We start from the raw sequence: 27,772 nt of genomic DNA, 5'->3' as shown, positions 1-27,772 counted from the left end.
GCAATTTCTATGAACTACTTCTGCCTCTTATGGAGTGAAGTGCTGTCAGCATCATCTTGGATATAAATAGGCTTGGAAGAATTTTATTTTAGTTTTTTTTAATAATTTTGACTCATAATATAAATGCTTATTTTAAAACTTTTTTTCAATTTATCAATTTAAATGCTCACAGTTGCACAAAATTAAGGGTTTTAAGCTTTTAAATTGTTTTTATTGATTTTAATTTGCACAGTTGCGGGAAAATATGGGAGGCTCAGACAATGGGGGCAGTCAGACTACTTAATGCAAATGGACACTGAGATCCAGAAAGTTAAGGGTTTATAACCATTAAAACACAAATTGTCAACATCACATATCAAAATATATAAAGTAAATATCCTTAAGTCAAACGCTAATAACTTCTCAAGCAGCATTTTCTTACTTTGCCTAGCTGTATACTTTGATTATCATCGATGGAATTAGCCTTTGTCGGTTTGTGTGCGTATAGTGAAATTGATGTTTACCAACATTTACTGATACAAATCTAATCTTAGATAAATAACAGACAAACTACATTAAAAGAAATGTCAAGGGTGGGATAAAATAAAACAAAGAAACCCTCGGTTAAAGAGGGAAATTGGTAAATTAGTAAATTTAAAGAGGGTAACTTTTTCTGATTAGGTATTATAGAACATATGATCATTTTCTCTAAAATAGGAATTTTATCACTTTTATTCAGTTCACATTTGCTACCTACTTTGTTGTCTTTGCTCAAGGTAGGGAGCAAATTCCTGTCCACATTAAGGAAATTCATACTAGTGGAACTAGATGTGCTGTTGCAGCTCAAACTGGGGCTTACAACAGTGTAGCATCATCTGTTAACATCAAAGCAAACCCCACTTTGTGCTGGAGTGAAGCAGCTGTATTAAGGACTTACAGCAATATGACAACATTGATATTGCTAAAATAGTGTGACTTTTTTTAACATGGCCTGAATGTCTGCTTTCTCTCATGCAGCTCCTATGCGTAGAACCTATTTCTAAGCTCTCCTCTCTCACTTATGCAAGGTTTATAAACTACTTTCGTATATATTTAAATGAAAATAAGCAAAACTCTTCTCTGAAACCCACAGGATATTTACACTACTCTCCCGAGGGCCCACCTGCTCACATTGTCTTAACCTTTGTATCCCCAGTCCCAACCTACCAGTGTTGCTGTCTCCTGTTTTCATCTCAGCTAAGACCCAAATACTGCAAAGATGTGAATAGTTCTCACTATTCCACTCAAGTTCTTCACAGCACTAATTACTACTGTGCTGAACTCAACGCTGGACATTAAAATTTAAAATAAAATCTATTAGTGTGGTCCATTATTCTCCACTACACCTTCAATTACAGCGAGGAGACTTATTCCAGTGGGTGTTACATGAGGACTGGCTAATTTCTAAGAGGATGCTGATCTGATATGCTGTGAAGGAGGGAAAATTCTGGCTGTTCAGAAACAAAAGTGGGTTGCAACTGTTTCCTGGAGTGAGACCTAAATAGCCTATCTTCTCCCCTTCTGAGAACTATCACCATTCCTGTATCTTGACGTGAACACTGACATCACTTCTTCAGGCCTAGAACCCTCACATCCAGTGAATGGAGTTGGTGGTCACTGTCAGAATAGGGGACAAGGGAACAAGATCTACTGTGTAGACAGCAGAATAAATCACTTGAGAGGCAGATCTAATTCTCCACTAAGAGAAGAGTGCATAGGTAACAATAGGTTTAGAATTTGACATATTAATTTCCAGACCACATTGATATGGAAATATCATCACAATATCAGATGTCAAAGTCCACATACAAGACTTGTTCAAGCAAAGAGAAAAAAATATTTCTTACCTGTAGTTTTTTTCTCAGCTAACAGAAGCATCCATTGATATGGACGGACATCCACTGCTGGGGGATAATCTGCCTGTCAATGTAAAAATCATACCTTTGTCTACCTTTTTAACCTCTTACTCTTATAGCTAACACTTAATATTATCATAACTGAAAAATTACAGGAACAAAAATCTATTTTTCCAATTTGTTATGAATCATTAATTTTCTGTGGTAAAATCAGCTTCCTCTTCTCTTTGTGTGGATATTTCACACAGCAACGGGAGAGAAAACCCATTTTAATATAAAGAAAAACAATTTTAAAATCACAAAAATTGTCAAGAGGTCTCCAGGGCAAGTGTGGTACCTGAAACTATTACTTAAACAGGAAAAAAAAGACTATATTTCATGTCCTGTCCCTTTCTGTCCAGAAACTGCACTCTTTATTGGATTTTAAATCAGATGTAGTTCTAGATCTGAATGTACACGCTACCTGGTTCTACTAATCAGCAGTGAGGGAATTAACCTACTGTTTTTGTAATATGCTCATTTCACAGGATTCTGCAAGTATCAGACATCATTACTGTACAATGTAGCTCACCTATTAAGTAAATATTGGATTGAGATTTGCTACACAGCAATATACATTTCTGAAGTTCTCAGTGCACAATTGTGTTGTTACCTAAAACACTCCTCTACAGAACAGTAACAAGCAATGAAGCTAGGGTAAACAATTCTGACTCTCCTCTCCCTCCAACAGAGCCTTTAGCCTTTTGTAATGGAACAGGTCAGCTGTAATAGTAATCAGGACTGTGCATGAAGAGGAAAAAAAATCTATTTATATGGAATTTTTCACTTAAGAGACACCAAATAATTTTTAAAGGTATATAAGAATTTACAGTTCCTGCTATAGTTTAAGAGCTTGAGTTACTTCTGCAAATCAATACACCTTCCAGTCATCTTAAATAGTTTTACCAACAATAGTAAGCACTGTGAAATGAGTAGTTTAATTATGAACAACAATTTAGTGTTCACCAGTAGGATCTATGCAAACCAATTAATATACAACATATTAGTGCACTTTAAAAGTTAAGGAACGTAGGCCATATTTGGATTTACACCTGGGTAACTTTGGTAGGCCAAATGTTCACGTCAGCATTTCTAAAGAATGCTTGAAGAAACTTTTTGTATGTAAGCAAAAGACTATTAGGATAAGGCCACTGACTTGCCCTAAACACTATCCTCAATTCTTAAGACTACTTTGCAAGTGTCATAATTAATCTCCTGTCACAAGAATATGCTGAAATGAGTGAATGCTGACTAGCCATTAATTATTTCATCAATCAAGACATTATATCTAGAACCTAAGTAGAAGTTTGCCTACCAGCTCCTTATCATATGGCATCTTCTTGTGTCCTGTTTTTGAGAGATATCAGTTTGCAGTTAGCAACAAATAGATTTGACACATACACGCTAGAATGGAATCTTCAATGCAACTCCAAGATTAAGGTGACAGGTCACTGGTCCACAAGGAGATATAACCAACATGCTGGAACTCCTAATTGGACAAGAGTGTCCACTGGGATGGAGTAGAGGAATCAATGATCCCTACAAAAGATGCCAACTATGCAGACAGAAGGGGGGCCTCTCTCCCATCAACACAACACCCAAAGTGGTGTCCTGCTCTCCTCTTCCTTAGACGGGCCACACAAAGGAAGAGAGAACACTGGCTAAGATCAGCCTAAAGTGCAACTAAGAGAGAGGAAAGATCAAGCCCATCACATGTGAAAGCTTAAATGACATCTTATAACTGATGAAGATAGCAGTAAATATTGACCTGTCCCAAGCTAAAACCAATCATGTGAGACTTTGAGAAAGTGTGAAAAATCTTTCTGTAGAGCAATTTCACTAGTGCATAGGTCTCGTTTTGTGTTACTGTTCCCCAAACTAGAGACTAAACCCATAAATCTGTTATTGAGACAGAAAGATCTCTGGATTAAACCAGTATCATTCTAAAACTGCTATAAATCTGGTAATTCAGAAATCTCGGTGTCGGTGCCAGACTGCCAGAAAGATGCAGGCATTGTGGGAGATAAATACATTAAACAAGACAAGCTTACTGTAATCTTTGTGAACAGTGAAGCTTAATGGGAGAAAAGTAGCCAAAAGGACGCTATAAAGAAATTATTTTAAGAGTACTTCCCTAAAATCAAGGCAGGCAACAGTCCTTGTCTCTAGCAGACACTGAGATAAACTGCTCAAGCCAAAGGGAAGAACTTCTCCACTTAACCTTCCTATAAAATTTGAAGAGGATTGTTTTCCTCAAATTGCACATTGTAGTTTGATTTAATTGCTAACTGCAGTAATTGGCAAGCCAGATAAATTGAACCATTGACTACTTATTGATTAAATCTCAATTGTAACCTCAACTTGTACCTTTGTAAATTAAGTGAGCAAAACTATAAGCTACCTTAACTAGTAATATATTTCACTTAAATTTACATTTGTGTTATAACTGCTTGTTTAATTAACCCTTGTAGTAAATTTATAAAATATACACTGAATTGGCTTATTATGCAAAAATTCAACCTAAGTAACAAAGTAACCTACGTAGGAGAAAAAGGTAAAATAATTAAAAATAATTCCTGAGTCCATCCTATATTTTTATTACTTAAAACAATGCTCTGTTGTTTCTACAGAAATCATACCCCTGTAGTGTGCATTCCTCCACTGTGTAGACAAGCCCTAAATTTAATTATAAACTAAAATTTACAAACACTGACTTGTACACATTGACAAAGGAGTAAAAACTAGATGGAGCAGGGATTGAAAATGACATAGAAATCCTTTCAACTTTAGGTTATTGGTCCAACCTAGACCAGTAGTGAACAGAAATCATAACCAGTAACTATCCAGTTGCTTTTGCCAAGCAAGTTGCTAGTCTAAATTCCAAAAAACCAGTTACTAGGATATCTATTTTTGGGTAAACGGACTCAGTTTTAGGAGCAGAAACCGTTTTTTTCCAAAATTGTTTTTCCTATAATTATACAAAAAGTTAGCCCTTTTTGAAGCCTTTTTGGTACCAATGGAGACGAGTGGGAAGGCACCATTGGTAATTTGATGTAGACGGTGCCATTTTAGAGAAGTGTTTGGACTGCCCGGTCTTTCACAATCAGTACTGAGGGTCTGTTAGAGCTGTGTTTTTCTGACGTGCTCTGGGATCTCCCTGCTCCGACGATACCAGAGGCAGAGTCTTTCACCTCCATGATACTGTCAGGTTGAGGCCTCCCACACCATAGACTTAGGAGATTGGGACCTCTTCGAAACCAGTTACTTCTTCTGAACCTTCCCTGGGTCCTCCGAGGCCATTCCCCTCTTAAGGGAGACCTTAGCTGAGGTTGAAGGGGCCTCAGATCTGTCCAGAGACAGATGTACTGGGGTGTAGGGAGTGCGCCATCACCAGCAGCTTCAATTTGGTCTCTCGATTCTTCCATGCTCTAGATTTGAGAGCCAGCCAAAAATTACACTTCTGGGAGATATGGGAGTCCCAAGCAGTGGATACACTTAGAGTGGCTGTTCGTGATTTGGATAGCCTCCCGGCAAGGGATGCACTGTTTGAAACCTGGAGAGCCAGGCATGCCCAGCCAGGCCAAATAAGCTCCCCAGAAAAAAAGGATAGGAAAAAAAATCTCAAACCTCTTACTGCTATGTAATTAATTTTAGACTAACACTAAACTAAACTAAACTAAAGAAAAACACACCACAACTCCATCTCAGGCTAATGTAGCAGAAAAAGAACTGAGGGTGGTTTTCCCTCACAGCCCTATATACCCTTGGAGTGAAGCACAAGATTGTATAGAGTGCATGCCTGGGCTGAATGGAGGCTGCTAACAAAAAATCTCCAATCAAGGCTCAAGGTACATGTGAAACTGAAGTGGAGCACCCACAGGGACACTACTTGAAGAATAGGCATTACTGAAACATTGTAGAATGCAAAAAATCAATAGCATATATTGCTATACCAAGTCATAAATTATACAAGATGAATAGCATAAGGCAAAAGGGTGGAGGTAGCACTAGATTAAAAAAATTCCACAGAAATTTGTGAAAGAAAATTTCTGAGTGGAAAAGACCATTCAACAGAATATAAAATTCTAAATCATAAGACTACAAATATGCCATACTAGATCATACTAGACCGTTGACACTCAAATGTACAAAGGGCAGGATTTGACTATTTTTTATTGTATTTGTAGAGCACTAGCACAATGGGGTCCTGGTCAATGACCAGGGCTCCCTAGGTGCTATGAACAAAACAAATCAATACTAAAAGAAAAGAAGCAGCTAATCAAAAAGATCGTAGTGAGGAAATTAGAATCCTTTAACTATTACTGCATTTAGATACAGCAGTGTACTTTAACGGATTCAGAGAAGATGTGCATATGACTAAATTAAAAAAAAAGTGAAAGGCAAGAAAAACATTAAATGGCAGCACCAATAACATTGGCTGAAATAATTAAAAATAGAATAAATGCACTTAGAAAAATCTGATATTATTTGGAAAAACCAGAATAATTATGTAAAGAAAAATCATGTCTTTCTAATCTACTAAAATTCTTTAAGCCCTGTTAATGAAAAAAAGGAGCTGAAGAACAAGTGGATTAATTTCTGTAATCTTAAAAAACAAAACAAAAACCCAATAACCTCTGACAAGAGGCTGTTATGGAAACTAAGCAGTCATGGAGTGACAGATAAAGGTTATGTCAGGGAGTAGAAACTGGCTGAGAAACAGAAATAGTTTCCAATTATTCCTAAAATAGATATTCTAACAGTAGAATATCCCAGCAATCTTTATTAGTACCAGTATTGTTTAGTATAATCATTAAACAACTGTGGAAAAAGTGGAATCAGTCAGGTGGAAAAACTTGCAGAAGACACAAAATTATTTATATCAGTCCAGACTACGAGAGACTGAGGAACTGCAGAGGGACCCAACAAACCAGCATGATTAAATTCAGCACTGACAAAGGCAAGTTAAAACTCATTAGAAAGAATAATATGAACTACTCATATAACATTGCTGGCTTATAAATTAACTGTAACCACTCAGGAAAAAGACCCGTCCTCTCACTGTAGGCAGCTCAATGAACACCTCTGCTCAATACACAGCAGCAGTCAAAACCAAGCAATGTTAGGATGTATAAAGATCGCGATAGAAAACAACAACAAGATTGTGATGGCGTTATATAAACTTGTGGTATCCCCTCATTTAAAGTAAAGTATTCAGTTAGATCGCCATATAGAAGGAATTCAGAGAAGGGTGAAGAAAAAAACCTTAATTTGGTATGGAAATTCCTATGTTCCTAATGTTTGGCCACTGCCTGGAGATGTCAGTACACAAATTAGGACTCTTTATGATAGCAAGGTGACTATACAGATCTGGGTCACTCTTAATCAGTGGTGCCACTACAGAGCTGTCCTATAGAAAGTCAAGCAGATGTCTGATTTTTACTAATAGATTCTATTGAAAAAATGAAGCAATCTAAAAGGGGAGAGAGGAAGGGAGAGAGAGCGTGCGATCGTGCACACACAGGCGTGATAAGAAAACAATAGGCTTGTAAAACTTCCAAAACAGTGTCTGCCCCTCAACGTAAGAATGGCCATACTAGGTCAGACCAAAGGTCTATCCTTCCCAGTTTCCTGTCTTCTGACAGTGGCCAATGCCAGGTGCTTCAGAAGGAAAAAACAGAACTGGAAATCATCAAGTGATTCATCCCCTGCTGCTCATTCCCAGCTTCTGGGAAAGCTGCTAGGGACATCATACCTGCTCATCCTGGCTAACGGCCATTGATGGACCTATCCTCCATGAATTTATCTTGTTCTTTTTTTAACCCTCTTTAAAAGCCTTTCTTACACTGGTTTTCAGTCACCTGTGCAAGTACATAGCAAAGATGATTTAAATCAAAGTAAATCATGCTGCACTGGTATAAATCCTGTTCACGTTACAGAGTCTCAACCAGTGGCTGAACTCCCAGGGTAAACAAGGAATCATATTTCAATGACAGATAAACAACAAATAAAACAAAAGGTGAAGGCCTTAGGAAACGGCTTCCTTTTGCATTTTCATTAAAGCAATTTATGGTCTTCCTCATCACAGTAATCAATACTGAAAACCTTACAGAGTATATCTCATTACCTATGGTATGTTGCTATTTTTTTTCTTCTTAGATCAAATTCAAAATACACAAATTCCATATTTACACTATTTTACCTTACTAAACCAACACCATGACTACCACTCAAGGATAAATCCAGTACTCCATCTTGACATAATATCTTTTTTATTACAATATCCAAAAAACTGGGTATGCAAGAATTTGAGATCTCAAGATCCCTTCTTCAATCTCAGGAATGTGCCATCTCAAGACTGTATATTTAAACCATAAAGGAGTTTAAATGTAAAGAAAAGAGAAAATGCATTTTCTTCATAAACATTCTGTGTGTCTCCTACTACCAATCCCACCAATCTGTAAACCCTGAAGATTTTCTCTATAAAGCAAATATATATATATCTATATATAGAATAGTGTTGGTAGCCCGCCCACCCTACCCCAAGATCAGTTTTTATTAATCTTCTGTATTAGTGTCAACAATCAGCTACAGATACATATTACTTTGAGAATTAAATACATAATTGTTTAATTCAAACAAGCAGAAGGGCAAGAGGAAAAAGCATTATGTGGATGGCACATTTGGTTGTAGATTACCAAAACATTCAGCCTTTACAATTCAATGATTCTTTCTCTAGCAATCAATGTAAAAAAGAAAATTCCTCTCTGTTGCAATTACAGACCAAAATACACTAGATAGTTTTCTTTTACTACAATCTTACCATAGTAGATTAAGAAGTACTATTACAAAATGCTTTAATTAGTGTACTCTTTACAAAGAGTTAAAGAGGCAATGTAATAGCAGAGTACAGTGTAAAGAGTGCTTCTAGGAACTAGGAATTTTTGTAATATACTACTTGGTAAGCAAAATAGCTACAGAACTCACTGCCACAACTGTTATGTCTACTATATCTCACTTAATTAGCTGCAGCTTCAGTGCATTCAAACTGTGCCCGATGTCTCTCAAATGAACAGTTCTGTCAGCATGAGCAATTTGAACAGATTAACACTGTTTTGAATTGAAAACACCCCTCGTTTATTGGAACTAACTATGTAAACGTACACAGAAGAGGGGAGTTTAGAACTCAGGCATGAAAGTGAGTGCTTACAACCCCATTTAAGTGAAATTTTCAACCTGAGGGGAGGTCATCTGAGATTAACAGAACCAAAAAGATAAAATAGGCAAACAAAACAAAACCAAACCAAAAAAGGACAATAACAACCAACAGAGCTAACACTTTGGAAAGAGCCCATTCTTTAAGCCTGCTTCAGGGAGTAGATTGCTCTTCTCTATAAAAGTGAATTAGGACCTAAGGCTTGAAAGTTATAAGAGGCCTAGGCGGCATAGTCTATCTTCAATGTCACTGAAGTGCTTTCACAAGATATAACTTTTCCCCGTGTTCACTGGTGAAGATGGGAGCTTTTTTGTAGTGTTCCACCAATTCATCCATTGAATGAAATCGACGCTGGCCAATACAATAGACATTGTCCACGAGCTGCACCTTGAAATGTTTGTTCTTCCCTGATGCCTTTAGAGATACTGAGAAGTCACTGGGCTGTTGAAAGAGAGACAGAAGAAAAGAATTATTGCAAAGTGGTCAAAGAGAAAACACAAATTTGTGGTTTAAGGAGCAAACTGAGATATAAAGTAACTACAATATACTCTACTCTTTGTACAATAGTATGGTGCTTTAGCTACTTAAGAAATCCATTATTCAATAAATAAATTCCCCCCATTATTAATATGTGCAGTTAATGGAAAGCTCCCCAGCTACATAGTCTAAAGTAGCAAGTTACATGACTAAATTGCAAATAGTGCAAAACTTACTGGCTCAAACTAGCATCATAAGAATGACAAGACCAGAAAAAGATTTGTGTCATGTATGGTTTTTTCTACTGATAAACTCTCCCTAAAAATCAATATTCTATTACAACATTGCTTGGGTGAGGTAAGGCACAGAAGGGAAAATTCCCATGAGTTTTAAAAATCATGACCACAAGAGGGCCTTTCTTGCTCTGTGTTACAAATGAAAAAACTTTCCACTCTTAAACTTTGTTAAAAAATATGAGGAACAGCTCTTGTTTATTTTCATTTTAAGAAAGTAGTATAGGACATAAGAATACACATTTACAATACAAATCACCCAAATATAAGACTAACCACATACAGTGAAATTCAATTTTTTTTAACAATTATTTGAAAGATAAAACAGAACTATTCCATTTACTATTTTTGACATCTAGCAACTTTTTCCATGTACCAGCACATTGATTGCTTTAGTACATAGCATTAAAGTGAACATAAATAAATGGCTGCAAATGTTCTCCATGTCTACAACATTTCCCCATGCTCACATGTGGTTTGGCCACTCCTTCATCCTACTGCCACTCTATTTTAAAAAAGAGTGAACTTCCAATTTGTAGTTTTTATTTCATTGAACGTTCATTAAATTTAATACTAATTCTCACTTTAAATTCTTCCCAGTAGTTTTGGGCCCAATTGTTGAAGTGGGCTCTTCTGTAGTATAAATATTTAATAATGATAGCAACATTTATATAAATCAAAAGTTACGTAGCGAATGTCCACTTGACTATACCTCTAAGATCTGATCTACGCTACAGAGTTAGATCGATGCAAGGCAGTTTACTTCAACATAATTATGGAAGAGTCTACATTTAAATTTTGCTCTCGCTGACGTAACTGCCCCTCTACGTCGACTTAACACCACCTTCATAAGCGGCATAGAGTTAAGGTTGAAGTAATTGGGTCAAAGAGTATCAGCGTAGACACTGCATTACTTACGTCGACTGTTACTGGCTTTCAGGAACTGTCCCACAATGCCCCACACTGACAGTACAATCAATAAAAGCGCTCCTGGTGAGGACATACACTGCTGACACAAGGAGCAAAGTGTGGAAAAGCACAAGCGGTGTAATTACTGCAGCAGCTCTATGCCGATGGAAGCTAGGTTGACTTAATTTTGTAGTGTAGACATGGCCTAAATTTACTTTTCTATCAATGTCTCTGGTACAGAACATAATCACAGCTCTTACGGTAAATCAAACAAACATCACTGTGAATGCATTCTATATTCTAAGTCCTGTGCACTTATTGACACAATTAGACCAGATTCACAACATGTGGCAACAATGCCTAATTTCTGTGGCAACAATCCCTAAATTCCACAATAACATTAATTTATTCCATTGTCATGAAACACCATTTATTCCCATTTACTCCCACACAAAAACAGAACTATGGCTATTTTAACTGAAAATTCGTATTGGCATAACGTTCATGAGAGATTATTTTTGACAGTGACTACTTTTGTGGATGAGTTTTCACTATGCTCTCCAGGCAGCCCAACTCCACTCCCTGGGACTTTGCTCCTGTGATGCTGTCCAAGCAGCCCGGTTCAGGCCATCCCTCTGTCTGCATGTGTCAAAGAAATTTGGAGGACATGAGAGCAGAGCTTGTAGATGGTTTTACATCTCATTTCCCTGGATCCAAGGGCTCCAGCTACTGCACTATTCCCCAGCCAGCCTAACTTGCCAGTTGAGCTGTGCAAAGAATGGTAATTCAGTTTCATTGAGGATTTTGATATTTCACAATTTAGTTTTGTTCCAATTAGGAATGAAAACCAACATTTTCTAAATTCTCCACTAAAGAGTCCTCCAATGTGGTCTGCTGAGGAGCTGGGCAGGGAAGCTGGCAGGGTTCTGGCGGATCGCTGCCTGGGTTCAACTGGAACTTTGCTGAAACTGAACCATCTCAGTGAAACGTTTAGCTTTTAATGAATCCACAAATTCTGATGAACAATATTTCATTGGAATTTTGCCAACTAGCTCTATTTGCCAGCATAAATTCTTAGATTCCATTCCTCTTCTCTTTCTCCCCCAACCCCCCCCCCCCACTCCCTGGCTGTAAATTGTATGTTAGCTCTGTCTCTAACCCCCTCCTGCCTGAGCTCAAAGGAACAGTGCAGAGTTTTCACTGTAATCTGATTAACTCCCCCTAGTGAGGAAAACTGGAAGACAAGAGGCAGCTGCAGACCAGTCTTGACCAAAAAGGGAAACTGAATACAAAGTATCAGGAGCTTGCCTGCAAAAGCCAGATGCTGTGGATCTGCAGAGTCCATGGGCCCTAACTGAGATGAACAGGGAAGTTCACAGTTTTCAGAGCTATTGTTGCAGGCTCTCTGCACTGCATTGGTTTCAAATCTGTTCATGATTTCAAAGATCATCTTCATAATCATAAGAACTAGAACCATTCACTTAAAAAAAAAAAGCTGAGACTCTGGAGCACAATTTTGCAGCAAGGGATGAATTCTGCAGAAAATTCTGTGACTGCCGAATCACAGAAGTGTCAAAGGGCACTGGCAATGGATAGCATGCCACCAACTTTACTTTAAATACGAAAGCTAACAGCACAGGCCTGTAGGAAACAATTTAGTAGGGCTAGCATGAAAGGGAGTAATAGAACACCAGCTTGTGAGAGTCTGAGAAAGAAGACCAAACCTTAATATTAAAGTCCTTCTAATTCTTTCTTCTGTAGGGAACACCTAGGGAAAACTCATTTAAAAATACTACCTGAAAAAAAATCACTATAATAACTGAAGACACAGGTATAACCAGAATGCCAGAATATGGAACTGAAAAAGCTACATCATGTCTGAAGCAAAACCAACAACTAAGCTAATCCTTTTGAGCCTTGTGGAGATTTAGTGCCCTCCTATTGGGTGCAGTGTTGTTATCAGAGCCTCAAAGCTATGATCTCAAGTATACATGTCAAAGCTCTTTACAAAGGTGGGTAAGTATAGTTATCTTTATAAAGATGAATAGAGAGGTTATGACAGTGAGTCAGTGGCAGAGCTCAGAACAGAACTTATGCCCTGTGATTGTCAGTCCTGCGCCCGAGCCACTGGCCCACACTTGCTACCGTGTCATGTAGCCACACAAACTCCAGTATGTTATTGCACTATTACCACATTGCTTTGCTTTTTCTGACACTTGAAAAACAGTTCTGACTGAATATTCAATGTTTCATTTTTTCTCCAGTCCCAAAGTTGCTAATTCGATTTTTGTATAATAGAAGAATTTAGCATTGCTTATTTTTCACCACAGCATGTTGTGAAGTTGCACCCTTTTGATGAACTCATAGTCTTAAAACTGTGGAGCAGCCTGTATAACTCTCTTGTGAGAGCCATCATCCGGTACAAAGAGATGGAAGAGCTTGAACAGCTGTTGCAAAAAATTTGAAACCCCTTTATTGGCCTCAAATTAGCGAGTAACAAGAATACAAGAAGAATCTGTGAAAATAATTGGACTTGTATTTATTTTGGTTCCTTCTCACTGCAAATATACAAGTTAAATATTCAGAGAACGTTTTAAAAAATACCTATGTAAACTATTGCTCTTTAAACTTAATCTTACCATGCTACAGTGTGGTGGTTGAATGCAGCCTGAATTGGTTCCCTGCTGTCCTTGGATTTGTTCCAAGTTTGTTTATTTTTAAAACTGTTTTTAGGCCATTCTCTTTCAGCTTCTGGCAGATTTTCTCTCTTCTCTCCCACTTGAATTAACTGCTACATTTAGATGGATTGCATGCAAACTTCTCTTGCATAAAAGCCTCAGAAGTTACATACACTCCCTAAAAGCACATTACAAGTAAATCTGAGTCTCTAGAACCTAAAAGGTTGTCTGGGATTCTGCAGCAGGATTATACAGCATAGCATCATGGCAGGGATTTACCTGAATTTCCCCATCACCCCCCTCCCCACACACACACACAGAGGTGGTCAACAGTTCACACTTTAAAAGCATAAACAATAGATGATAAAACATTGGCACCTGAAAAAGCATAAGAGGTTTGAAAAGCATGAACAGAGACTAGCTTCCTCACATAGCTGTTGTTTTTTATGAGAAGGTTGGTGCATTTGTTTTGGCGATGTTGGCCAACCTAATAATTTCAAATTATGATTTGTAAGTAAGGTCTGAATGAACTCTCCCCTGACAGCTAATGATGAGCTCGAGAGTGCGGTTGCAGGAAGGCTTCAGGACCAGATTATATTTACATGAACACACCTACTCTGCCTAGGTATCTATCACACAGAGCTATCTTGCCCAAATGATCGATTTTGCCTGGTGCCGGGTTACAAATCACTTTAGTATTGAATGTGGGGGTAATGGAATGTTATCCTTGTTGTATGAGTAAAGGGCAGAAGGGCTGTACTTAGCCTGTCCTGAATGAGGGGGTCACCCACCTTCAACTGAACTGCACTTGCTAAGCAGTGGGTTTGGATGCCAGATCCCAGTGGGGAGAGAGAGAGAGAGAGAGAAGGGGTGGGGACAAGTAATTTACTTGGTGGTGTGGGCTCTGCCTAAGAATCATAAGTACCATTTGACCTATCCTTCTCCCCTGTTTGAAGATAGAGCTGATTAGGCTTGATAGAGAGTTTTTTTTTTGTTTTGTTTTTTTTTAAAGTGAGCACTAGAGCTGAAATCACAGATAATCAGGTGTAAGTGCTTAGATCTGTTGGGGGACAGTGTTTCGGTGGAAGAGACAGCCCAGCCTCTAGCACTGAGGTTCTCCCACTGAGAGCTGTGTGGAACCTCAAGGGACCGACTTGCAGAGGTCACAGTGGCAGGTGGCAGCAGAAGCTGATGGCACAGCACCACTGGTGACTGAGCTAGTGGCGAGCAGCTGGGGGAATGAGCAAAGTGCCTTTTCCCCCACCACTATCCAAGATGGGAGGTGAACTCACACAAAAGAAGCTCTGAACTCTGGGTCTCCACTGACCAAAGATAATAACTATGAGTGGAATGCAGTGGAGGGAAAAGGGAGAGGCCTGTTAAAGGAACATTTGTTTATTGGACTACGTTATCATGATTTTGCTCCAGAATGCCAACATTGTGACTGGGAAACTTATATAAATATACATTTCCTAATAGGCCAAGATTTTTAAAATGCATTATTTCCAAGATCATTATCTCACATTGTCACTATCTCAAGAGATCGTTATCTTGGGTAGTTTCTATATTAAACATTATTATTATATTATAATTAATTTTTAGATAACAGCTATACTGGGTCAGACCAGGGGTCCCTATAGCCCAGTATCCTGTCTTCCGACAGTGACCAATGCCAGGTATTTCAAAGGCAATGAACAGAACAGGCAACCATTGAGTGATCCATCCCCTGCTGTCCACTCTCAGCTTCTGGCAAACAAAGGCTAGGGACACTTGGAGTATGGTGTTGCATCTGTGACCATCCTGGACCTATCCTCCATGAATTTAACTAGTTCTTTTTAGAACCCCGTTATAATTTTGGCCTTCACAACTTCCCTGGCAAAAAGTTCCACAAGTTGACTGTGCATTGTATGAAGAAGTACTTCCTTTTTTTTTGTTTTAAAATTGCTGCCTGTCAATTTCATTGGATGACCCCTACTACTTGTGCTATGTGAAAGAGTAAATAACATTTCCCTATTTACTTTCTCCACACCAGTCAAGATTTTATAGACCTCTATCATATCCCCTCTTAGTTGTCTCTTTTCCAAGATGAAAAGTCCCAGTCTTTTTAATCTCTCCTCATATGGAATCTGTTCCATGCTCCTAATCATTTTAGTTGTCCTTCTCCCAGGGGCGGCTCCAGGCCCCAGCACACCAAACGTGTGCTTGGGGCGGCGAGCCGCGGGGGCGGCAGGCAGGGTGCCTTAGGCAGCTTGCCTGTGGGAGGTCCGCTGGTCCTGCGGCTTCGGTGGACCTTCGCAGGCAAGCCGCTGAACACAGCCTGCCTGTGCCGTGCTTGGGGTGGCGAAATGCCTAGAGCCGCCCCTGCCTTCTCTTCACATTTTCCAATTCCAATACATCTTTTTTTGAGATGAGGTGACCAGAACTGCACCCAATATTCAAGATGTGGGGGTACCATGGATTTATATAGTAAAAGTGGAGGAGCTTGGTTTGCCAAACTGATCAGCAAAGCCAATGCTGGCAAACTACATGAAAAGGCTGCAAAATACCAAGCCTCTGGACTAAATTGACATACAGAAAAAGCCTTATAAGCCAGTCACTGTCAAAGTCAATTTTAGAAGTACTTAATGAGGCCGTTAAGAATGTTGGAGACCCAACACAGTTTATGCGAACAAACATGGTGGTCACATCATACTTTCTATTTAAGCAAGAGATATCACACACTACAAAATGGAGGCCAATGTTAAGTACATCGTCACTTGTTAATCCTGAAGTCGGACAATGGTTCCTAACAAAACTGGCAAATGCTCACCATTTTTCTGCAAGAAACTCAACTGACTGTTTAGAAGCATACTGTGCAACAGTGGAAGACTAAGCAGCTGAAAAAGTGAAGAACTCTCTCACCACATTAAAAAAATGTGCATACATGGCCGATGAACGCACCGATTCAAATAGGCATCAAATATTAAGTCATTGGCTGCAACCATTATTACTGGCTTTGGAAAGTATCTACTGAGATGGGATGGATCTAAAGTAGTGAGGCTGGGGGACTACTTAAGTTCAGAGAGGACTATTGCCATTCTCTCTCATAAGGAGGGCTTTGGAGTGGAGCCCGGAGCTGGAGCGTGGAGCAGCTCTGGAGCAATGGAGCTGCAGGTTTTTGCCTGGAGCTGGAGCAGAGACGGAGCACAGCTCCAAAGCCCTGCTCATAAGTCTCCTGTTACAATGCCATCCAAGTATCTGCTATAATAGTAGTAGATCTTTGTCCAGCAATAGAAGCTAAACTTGGATCAGAGAGATATCCATTGAAAACATACTGGAAAAAGCAAAGACTTCAGTCCAGAAGTTGACTTGCATATCTACAACAGTGACTTCTGGATTGTACTCAATCTCTATACAGCTTTTACAGATGCCTGTCTTATAAAACACTGACAGCTGAGTGGAGTGAGGCACTACCACCAATAGGGCTGCTATGTGATCAGGACAGAATAGAGAATTTGAACACACAGTGGAATATCATATGATGAATGAATGTAGATTTGACTTCAAATTCTTCTTTATCATGACTAGTGTTTCTACCCAATCTTTGTGCTGTTTCTGGGGATGAAAGCAGTAGGAACTCTTGCTACTTCCAGTCAAAACAGTTACAGTTAAGCATTCTTTTTCCTCACTGAATAGAATTTTGTGCAATTATAGAATCATAAGACTGGAGGGGAGCTTGAAAGGTCATCTAGTCCAGTACTCTGCACTCATGGCATCCCTACACCATCCCTGACAGGTGTTTGTCTAACCTGCTCTTAAAAATCTCTAATGATGGAGATTCCACAATCTCTGTAGGCAATTTATTCCAGTGCTTAACCACCCTGACAGTTAGGAAATTTTTCCTAATATCCAACCTAAACCTCCCTTGCTGCAATTTAAGCCCATTGCTTCTTGTCCTATCCTCAGAGGTTAAGAAGAACAATTCATCTCCCTCTTCCTTGTAACAACCTTTTATGTACTTGAAAACTACTATGTCCCCTCAGAGTACTCAGTCTTCTCTTTTTCAGACTAAACAAATCCAACGTTTTTCAATCTTCCTTCATAGGTCATGTTTTCCAGACCTTTAATCATTTCTGTTGCTCTTCTTTGGACTTTGTCCAATTTGTCCACATTTTTCCTGAAATATGGTGTCCAGAACTGGACACAATACTCCAGCTGAGGCCTACTCAGAGTGAAGAAGAGTGGAAGAATTACTTCTCGTGTCTTGCTTACAACACTCCTGCTAATACATCCCAGAATGATGTTTTCTTTTTTTGCAACAGTGTTACACTGTTGACTCATATTTAGCTTGTGATCCACTATGACCCCCAGATCCCTTTCTGCAGTACTCCTTCCTAAGCAGTCACTGGAAGTACTTTGCATTTGTCCTTACTGAATTTCATCCTATTTACTTCAGAACATTTCTCCAGTTTGTCCAGATCATTTTGAATTTTAGCCCTATCCTATCCAAAGCACTTGAAATCCCTCCCAGCTTGGTATCATCCGCATACTTTATAAGTGTACTCTCTGTGCCATTATCTAAATGAGTGGTTCTCAAACTTTTGTACTGGTGAACCCTTTCACATATCAAGCCTCTGAGTGCAAAACCCCTTATAAATTAAAAACACATTTTTCTATATTTAACACCATTATAAATGCTGGAGGCAAAGCAAGGTTTGGGGTGGAGGCTGACAGCTTGCAACCCCCCATGTAATAACCTTGCGATCCCCTGAGGGGTCCCGACCCGCAGTTTGAGAATCCCTGATCTAAATCATTGATGAAGATACTGAACAGAACCAGACCCAGAATGGATTCCTGTGGGACCCCACTCGTTATGCCCTTCCAGCATGACTGTGAACCACTGATAACTACTCTCTGGGAATGGTTTTCCAACCAGTTTGGCTCCCACCTTATAGTAGCTCCGTCTAGGTTGCATTTCCCTAGTTTGTTTATGAAGTCATGCGACACACTATCAAAAGCTTTACTAAAGTCAAGATATACCATGTCTACCACCTCCCCCCTATCCATAAGGCTTGTTACCTTGTTAAAGAAAGCTATCAGGTTGGTTTGACAAGATTTATTTTTGACAAATCCATGCTGTTACCTATCACTTTCTTATCTTCTAGATGTTTGCAAATTGATTGCTTAATTTTTTGCTCCATTATCTTTCCGGGTACAGAAATTATGCTGACTGGTCCATAATTCCCCAGGTTGTCCTTATTTCCATTTTTATAGATTGGCACTATATTTGACCTTTTCCAGTCTTCTGGAATCTCTCCCGTCTTCCATGACTTTTCAAAGATAATTGCTAATGGCTCAGATAGCTCTTGAGTATTTTAGGATGCATTTCACCAGGCCCTGTGACTTGAAGACATCTAATTTGTCTAATTTTTAACTTATTCTTTCCCTATTTTAGCCTCTGATCCTACCTCATTTTCACTGGTATTCACTATGTTAGGGCATGTCGTCACTAGCAATGTTAAAGTGCTGCTGTAGCAGTGCTGCAACGTGGCTGTGTAATCGCAGCATAGCACAGGGAGAGAGTTCTCCCAGGGCTATAAAACCCCCACCCCCATGAGGGGAGTAGCTACTGTCTACACTGGCGCTTTACGGTGATAAAACTTGCAGCACTCAGGGGGGTGTTTTTTCACACATACACCCCCGAGCAAGAAAGTTGCAAGACAAGCCCTTAGACATCCAATCGCCACCAAACTTCTTGGTGAAAACCGAAACAACGAAGTCATTAAGCACCTCTACCATTTCCACATTCTCTGTTATTGTTTTTTCCCTGTCATTGAGTAACGAGCCTACCCTGACCTTGGTCTTCCTCTTGCTTCTAATGTATTTGTAGAAAGTTTTCTTGTTACCCTTTATGTCTCTAGCTAAATTTGATCTTGTTTTGCACATTGGCCTTTCTAATTTTGTCCCTACATATCTGTGTTAATTGTTTAAATTCATCCTTTGTAATTTGACCGAGTTTCCATTTTTTGTAGGATGCTTTTTTGATTTTTAGATCATTGAAGATATCCTGGTCAAGCCAGGGTGGTCTCTTGCCATATTTCCTATCTTTCCTATGCAGTGGGATAGTTTGCTCTTGTGCCCTTAATAATGTCTCTTTGAAAAACTGCCAACTGTCTTCAATTGTTTTTCCCCTTAGACTTGCTTTCCATGGCATCTTACCTATCAACTCCCTGTGTTTAGCTAAAGTCTGCCTTCTTGAAATCCATTGTCTTTATTGTTCTGTTCTCCCTCCTACCATTTCTTAGAATCACGAAATCTACCATTTCATGATCACTTTCACCCAAGCTGCCTTCCACTTTCAAATTTTCAACTACTTCCTCCCTATTTGTCAAAATCAAATCTAGAACACCCTTTCCCCTAGTAGCTTTCTCCACCTTCTGAAATAAAAAATTGTCTCCAATATATTCCAAGAACTTGTTGGACAATTTGTGCCCTGCTGTGTTATTTTCTCAACAGATGTCTGAGTAGTTGAAGTCCTCCATCACCATCAAATCTTGTGCTTTGAATGATTTTGTTAGTTGTTTAAAAAAAGCCAAATCCACTTCTTCTTCCTGGTTAGGTGGCCTGAATTAGACCTCTACCGTGACATAACTCTTGTTTTTTACCCCTATTATCTTCACCCAGAGACTTTTAACAAGTCTGTCTCCTATTTCCATCTCAACCTCAGTCCAAGTATAGACATTTTTAATATATAAAGCAATACCCTCTCCTTTTTCCCTGCCTGTCCTTCCTGAGAAAGCTGTACCCTTCTATACCAATATTCCAGTCATGTGTATTATCCCACCAAGACTCTGTGATGCCAGCTATGTCAGAGTTTATTTACTAGCATTTTGAGTTCTTCCGGCTTATTCCCCATACTTCTCACATTAGTTGCCTTCTGCCTGATCACGAGCATATCATGAAGGACTGGAAGCATCGGATACATGAGAAGCCACCAAAGATGAACGCACTGCATTCAAGAAGTTCATTAACAGAGTTGTGGAAAATTACAACAAGAAACCAAGAAGGATGTTGATGATGTGCTTCATAATAGGCCTGAGTAGCCAACTTATGTTTTAAAATCATCACAAATTAAAGTTATATCTAATAAAATGGTCATGAAACATTTTTTAGTTTTTACTATGGTGCCATACAGCCCACTTTCACCCTCATGGGCTCACCTCTCTTTGGCCATCTCTCCCCTGTAAATTCGAACATCCCCCCTAATTTCAATTTCTGGGGAAAACACTGGCTCCAGTTATGATGGAAGAGAATTACAGAGTCTAACTGTAAATTACTAAAAGGGAAAATTGAAGATTAAAACCACACATTTACAGATTTTCAGTCCAAAATGCACTATTTCTTAAAACCGTGTTGGATTCCTGTGATTTCAATTGCTGTTTATCTATAGCAGTGCTTAAAGTGGGGAGAGGCAGATCATTAGGGGTGGCAGACCCAGAAAAAAATTTAAAAAATTGAGCCAAGTCAGCAAAGGATGCTAGCACCCTTTCCAAAGCTGCTGCTTCCAACTTATGATAGACCTCCCACTCTTTTCAGACCACCTTTAAGTACTGATCTATGGGATGACAGAGAGGTGGCTGGTGCCCAAAGTAAGTGATGAGACTGCAGTTAGAAAGCTGTTCCCCCATCCCTATTTTTCTGCACTGCAGGTTGATCCTATTTTCAAAAGTAAAAATCGGGGACTTTTTTCCAACCCAATGGAATACGATTGTATTTAATGTTAAAAAGCAACCATAGACCTGAAACTAAGGCTTATTCACCAAGATTCTTTTTGAAATATACTGGTCTCCACATAGGCTAATGGGCTTCATGAATGCTGATTACATTACCTTGTTGCTATATTAGCTCATATGTTTGGGAGTGCTCCTATATCACAAATTTCTGGTATGAGTTGGTTCACTGGCCCAATCTGACTCTAGATGCTAAGTTGGAGTTGCACCACCTTCAATTTTGTTCTTGGATATATTCCTGATACCTGAAGGTTACGTGGTAACAAGATCGCATCATTCTAACATGCAGCTTTGGTCACTAAAAAATGAATCCTGCAGAAATGTTTGGAAGGCATCAAACACTGATGACTGGCTCACCTCGCAGATAACAAATGACTGGGATTCTGCAGAAGGGGAATGCCCAAAACATACTAAGGAGTTTGGGCTGACTTTTTAGGGGTCTATAATTAATGTAGACTCTGAAGATAGATATGCTGCTTCCCCCTCCCCTTCCTTTACCCTAACCCTCTTTACTTACTTTTTGTATTATGAAGAATATGGTATTTTGGTGCTGTTGGAAACATTAATAAATTATAAACATTAAAAAAAAGCTGGGACTTTTTTGTGGGGATTGCCACAGGAAGCATTTCAGTGGAGTATAAGGGAAGATGTTGGGGAAGTAGGAAGAAAAAGGGATCTCATCTTCCTATTCCCCCTTTCAGAATGAAAGGGAAATGATTACTAACTTTTACATAACTGTTGTTCTTTAAGATGTGTTGCACATGTCCATTCCACATTTGGTGACTCCCATGCAGTACCATAGGAGATGGGAATGAGAGTTCATGGACATGCTGACCACAACATGGCTCGACCAAACCTGGCATCATCTCTAGCTTGCTGGGTGATGGTGTAGTGGGAAAAAAATGTATGTACTGATGACCAAGTCACCTCTCTGCAGATGTCCTGGATCAGCACCTGGACCTCATAGAATGGGCCGTCACTATGGCCAGTGGTGGGACCCCTGTCTGCTCGTAGCATGTGTGAATGCATTGTGTGATCCAGGATGAGATCTGCTCAGCCAAAATAGGAAGGCCTTTCATCTTGTCTGCTACTGCCACAAACAGCTACATAGATCTATTGAATAGTTTTATCCTTTCAATGTATAGTATCAGGGTGCAGCTAACGTTCATTGTGTGGAGACGTTGCTCCTCCCTGTTTGTGGGCAGTTTTGGGGGTGGGGAGGAACGGCAAAAAAATAGCCTGATTACTAGGGCCCTACCTAATTCACAGTCCATTTTGGTCAATTTCATGGTCATAGGATTTTAAAAATAGTAAATTTCATGATTTCAGATATTAACATCTGAAATTTCACGGTGTTGTAACAGTAGGGGTCCTGACCCAAAAGAGGATTGTGGGGGACTCACAAAGTTATTGTAGGATGGTTGCAGTATTGCCAAATTTACTTCTGCACTGCTGCTTACGGGAGCGCTGCTTTCAGAGCTGGGCTGCCAGGGAGCAGGGGTTGCTGGCCAAGAGCCCAGCTTTGAAGGCAACGCCGCTGCCAGCAGCAGGGCAGAAGTAAGGGTGACATGGTATGGTATTGCCCCCTTTACTTTTGTGCTGCTGCCTTCAGAGCTGGGCCTTCAGTCAGCAACTGCCGCTCTCTGGCTGCCCAGCTCTGAAAGCAGCAGTGTAGAAGTAAGGGTGGCAATATTGTGACCCCCCTAGAATAACCTTGCAATTCCCCGCCTCTCCTTTTTGGGTCAGGACCCCCAGTTTGGGAAACACTGATCTCCCATGTGAAATCTGTATAGTACAGGGTAAAAGCACACAAAAGACCAGATTTCATGGGGAGAGACCGGATTTCACGGTCCATGACACGTTTTTCACAGCTGTGAATTTGGTAAGGCCCTACTGATTATTGTGAAACTGCAAAATCACCTATTTTGAGGAATGCAGGGTGCAACTTGTCCTTAAAGAAATCCGTGTACGGGGGTTCTGATGAAAGGGCCCTGATCTTTGAGACTCTCCTGGCCAAAGTGATCGCCATCAGAAAGGCCATCTTCCAGGCAAGATACAACAGGGGGGCAAGTTGCCAGTGGCTCTAACGGGGGCCCCATGAGTTTTGACAAGACCCGGTTTAGGTCACATGGGCGAATGGGTTCCCGAATCTGAAGGCATAGTCTTTCTAGCCCCTTGAGAAAATGAACAGACATCTCATTTGAGAAAACCGATCAGTCATTCGTGGAATACTGAAATCACTGCCAGGTGTACTTTAACTGATGAAATTGCCAGACCTTGCTGTTTCAGATGTAGCAAATAGTCCAAAACAGCTGGCAGAGATGACTGTGAGGGCAAGAGACCTTGCTGGGAAGACCAAATGGAAAAGTGCTACCACTTGGCAAGGTATGTATAGCTTTGGAAGAGAGCTTCCTGATACCTTGCAGAACCTGGTGGACTTGTTCCGAACAGGCCAACTCTTCAGGATTTATCCATGGAGCTTCCAAGCTGTCAGGTGGAGGGTGTTGAGGTTTGGGGAGTATTCGACCGTGGTCCTGCGATATCAGGTCCTGGAGGAGAGGTAGTGGCATCAGAGTCGATACTGAAAGCATGGGGAACTAGTGTTGGCGGGGCCGGCCTAGTGCTATGAGAATGACTCGTGTTCTGTCTCGCTTGATCTCCAGTAGGACCTTATGCACTAGAGCAGGGGTTCTCAAAGTGGGGGTCGGGACCCCTCAAGGGGTCATGAGGTTATATGGGGGTTGCAAGCTGTCAGCCTCACACCAAACCCCGCTTTGCCTCCAGCATTTATAATGGTGTTAAATATATAAAAAGTGTTTTTAATTTATTAGGGAGGTCGCACTCAGAGGCTTGCTATGTGAAAGGGGTCACCAGTACAATAGTTTGAGAACCACTGCACTAGAGGAATGGAGGGGAATGTGTAGAACAGGAGTCCAGTCCAACGGAGCAGGACAGTGTCTATGAGTAAGTCCGGGCTATGGCCTTCAGGGAGCAGAACTGGTGACATTTCCTGTTCTGCCTGGTGACAAACAGGTCTACCTGTGAAGTTCCCAACCACTGGAAACTGACCTTTACTACATCAGATTGAAGGGACCACTTGTGGGGACTTGTGCTGAGGTGATCTGCCAGCTCATTCCAGGCTCCCCAGAAGGTGAGAAGCTTCTAAGTGGAACGAGTGCAGAACTCCCATAGTGGATAGCTTCCTCACATGGGGAACAGAGAGCTCCTCCCTGCCTGCTGGGTTAGAACATAGCTTGTGACCACTAGAACATTCTTGTTCATGATGTGGGTTAAGAACACCTGACAGGTCAGGCGGACTTCACTTAGCTCCCTGACATTTATATGTAAGGAGAGCGCCTCTTGGGACCACAGGCCCTGCGTGCTGAGATGTTGTAGGTGAGCCCCCCATCCTAGATCTGAAGCATTCAAACCTAGGGATAATGAGGTCTGGTGTTTTGTGAAAGGGATGCCTGAGCGGACTAAGAGAGGATCCCTCCACCAGTTGAGGGAAGCGAGGACTGGGGCAGAAACTGTGAGCACCGAGTCCAGGTGATGGCGACTGGGTGAGTACACTGAGGTCAGCCAAGCTTAAAGAGATCTGAGGCATAGCCTCACATGCTGCACTACTTATGTGAATGCATCCATGTGGCCTAAAAGTCTAAGGTATGACCAGGTGGGCCTTGACTTGGGCTATTAATTACAACATTGTCTGGAAGCAGGCTTCTGGGAGGAAAGCCCTGCCTTTGAGGAATCAAGCACTGCTCCGATAAACTCTATCTTTTGTAAAGGGACAAGGGTAGACTTCTGCTCATTTATAAGTGGGTCTAGCACCTGAAAGGTCGACTATATGGTGTTGGATAATGGCCTCCACCTGGGCCTGAGCCTGGACTTTGACCTGCCAGTCATCGAGGTATGGGTAGACTTGTACCTCTTTTTTCTCAGGAAGGCTGCCACTACTGCCATGCATTTTGTGAAAATGCTTGTGGCTGCTGCAAGGCCGAACCCTAAATTGATAGTGAATCTGATTTACAATGAACCTGAGAAAACTCCTGTGGCCTTGGAAAACTGCGATGTGGAAATAAGCATCTCTCGAGTCGAGGGTGGCATGCCAGTCCCCTGAAACTAGGGAGGAGATGGAGGAGGCCACGGAGACCATGCAGAAGTCAGCTTTTTGAGATAACCATTGAGATGGCGAAAGTCTAAAATGGGTCAGAGATCCACCTTGGCCTTTGGAATTAAGAAATACCGGGAGTAAAATCCCTTCTCCCTCTTAAATCCTGAGGAACCTCCTTCACAGCTCTCACTTGGAGGAGTTGCACCTCCTGCACCAGAAATTGCTCATGAGAAGGGTACCTGAAGAGGGACGGGGAGGGAAGGAATGTGTGGGGAGTGGAAATAAACTAGAATGTATAACCCTTTTCTACAGTGTACAGCGCCCAGCACTCCATGGTGATAACAGACCATGTCATGCCAAAAGTGGGACAGGCGGTTCGAAAACAAAAGGGGGACAGGATCCAGTGGTATGGGAACTGGTAGAATGACCTCTGGCATCCCATCAAAAGTTCCGTTTGGCTGCCCCCATGTATCTGAGCAGACCAGGTAGAGACACTAAGGTAGATGGGGGCAGCTGCCTGTGTACAAAATACCTGCTTTGTTTCTTTTGAAGGTCCTGACGAGGAAGTGGAGCTGAGAAAGGGCTGGAGTGCTGAGGCCTGAAGTGCTTTGTTGAAGGCTTCAGGGTGTAAAGACTCAGGATTTAAGGGTGGCTCTGGAGTCTTTCAGGCCATGGAGCTTCGCATCTGTTTGCTTTGAGAAGAGTGAAGCGTCTTCAAGTAGAAGGCCCTGAATCGACTGCTGGATCTCTGTTGGCAGTCATGAGAACTGGAATCAAAAGCATCTTGCATGACTACTGCAAAAGCTAGGCATCTAGCCACCGAGTCTGCTGTGTCCACGGCAGCCTGCAGGAAACCCTGGCTAAACACTTCCCCTCCTCTACCAGAGAAGAGAACTACTGCCTGAATTCCTGGGGAAGCGAGTCCTTGAATTTGAACATAATGTCCCACACAATGAAATCGTACCTCCCCAGCAAGACATGCTGGTTGGAGATGCCGAGCTGTAGAACCCCTGTAGAATAAATATTTCTACCAAAAAGGTCTAGTCTCTGCATCTTTTGCCTTGGGGGGGTCACTGCTTGTTGCCCTTGTCTGTCCCTCTTGTTAGCCACTGAGGCCACCAGGAACTCAGGAGGGAGAGGGAGTACAAGTATTCATACCCATGAGAGGGATCAAAATACTTCTTTTTTGGCTCTTTTTGAGGTGGAAGGCAAGGAAGATGGGGTTTTCCACAGACCTTTAACTGGCCCATGATGGCCTTATTGGAGAGGGAGAGCCACCTTTGACAGGGTTGCCGCAGTCAAAATATTGACCAGGCTGTGGGAGGGCTCTTTAACTACCTCCATTTCCAGCAAGAGGTTCGAAGGCCACTCTTTTCAAGAGCTCCTGATGAGCTCTGAAGTCAGCATGGGGAGGTGACATGCCCACCCCTGACACTGCCTCATCTGGAGAAGAGGATGAGGAGTTCTGCACTAGCAGGGGCGATCCTCTTATTCTTCTGCTCTGATCCAATCCTGAGGATTCGTACCGGGTTTGGTACCGGAGTCCATATCCGGTGCTGCTCGATAGGACGGAGGTTTCCAAAATGGCTATTGCATCTACATAGGCGAATGTCCACTTTGTCAAGCATTCCGGTGTATCCCTGCACATGGATCCACAACTGGATAAGTTGATGTGTGTGGGGGGGTGTACTGAGAACATTCCTCGGCTGGGGATACGATTCCACTTCTGAGTCCGACAACGAGACTTCCTCCAGGGACCACTTGGTCCTGGAGAACGCTGAGAAGTTGGGAAGACCTGTGTTGAAGAGTATCAAACAGTATCAAACGGAAGTTCAGGGCGACATGTTCCATTCTGCTCCCTGGCACCGACGTCGCTGACTCTTGTACCGCCATCGCCACCAGTACCAAAAGCACCCACAAGTCCCTGGCTGCAACAAACACCTCCGAGGTAGACAGCACTCCCCACACTTGACTTTCTTCAGAGTTGGGGAATACTCCTTCTCAGCCAACAGCTTCTTATATTTTTTCTTTGGCACCGATGACAGGTGAATGGTGCAGAGACTCTCATGGTGAGAGGAGCACTCTGCATCGACGCCATCATACTTGGTGCTGAGTCTGACCGAACTGGCTACGATGAGGCATAGGTTTACTGCAGGAGGCACATAGCTTGAAAGCTAGAGACCGAGGCATGCCGGGTACCAGGAGCAGATGAAGACTACGCTAACATGGTGAAAACGCCAACTATGTACAATAAGTTCACAACTGTCCAAACTAGAAATAAAGAACTGGGACAAAAGAAACAAAGGGAAGGTAGTAAACTAAGACCACAGAGAAGAGTCTTCCACTGAGGAGAGCTTGCTGAAGGAAGAAGAGCAGTTCCAGCGACCATCATGCGCAGAAAAA

General features: G+C 41.2%; 1 protein-coding gene across 4 annotated transcripts in view; it reads right to left on the bottom strand.

The window, feature by feature from the left end:
• Positions 1 to 8,169: 8,169 nt before the first annotated feature.
• NCK2 (NCK adaptor protein 2) overlaps positions 8,170 to 27,772 on the bottom strand; it is a 157,257-nt gene continuing 137,654 nt past the window's right edge. For all 4 annotated transcript variants that reach the window (XM_045006655.1, XM_045006649.1, XM_045006662.1 and 1 more), the window contains exon 5: positions 8,170 to 9,570. In XM_045006655.1, the coding sequence (XP_044862590.1) occupies positions 9,376 to 9,570 (195 nt within the window). In that variant the 3' untranslated portion in view covers positions 8,170 to 9,375. The remainder of the gene's footprint in view (positions 9,571 to 27,772) is intronic.

The sequence above is a fragment of the Mauremys mutica genome, chromosome 1 (assembly GCF_020497125.1).
Source record: "Mauremys mutica isolate MM-2020 ecotype Southern chromosome 1, ASM2049712v1, whole genome shotgun sequence".
In the NCBI taxonomy this organism is placed as follows: domain Eukaryota; kingdom Metazoa; phylum Chordata; order Testudines; family Geoemydidae; genus Mauremys; species Mauremys mutica.
This window is presented reverse-complemented; position numbering and strand designations above follow the sequence as displayed.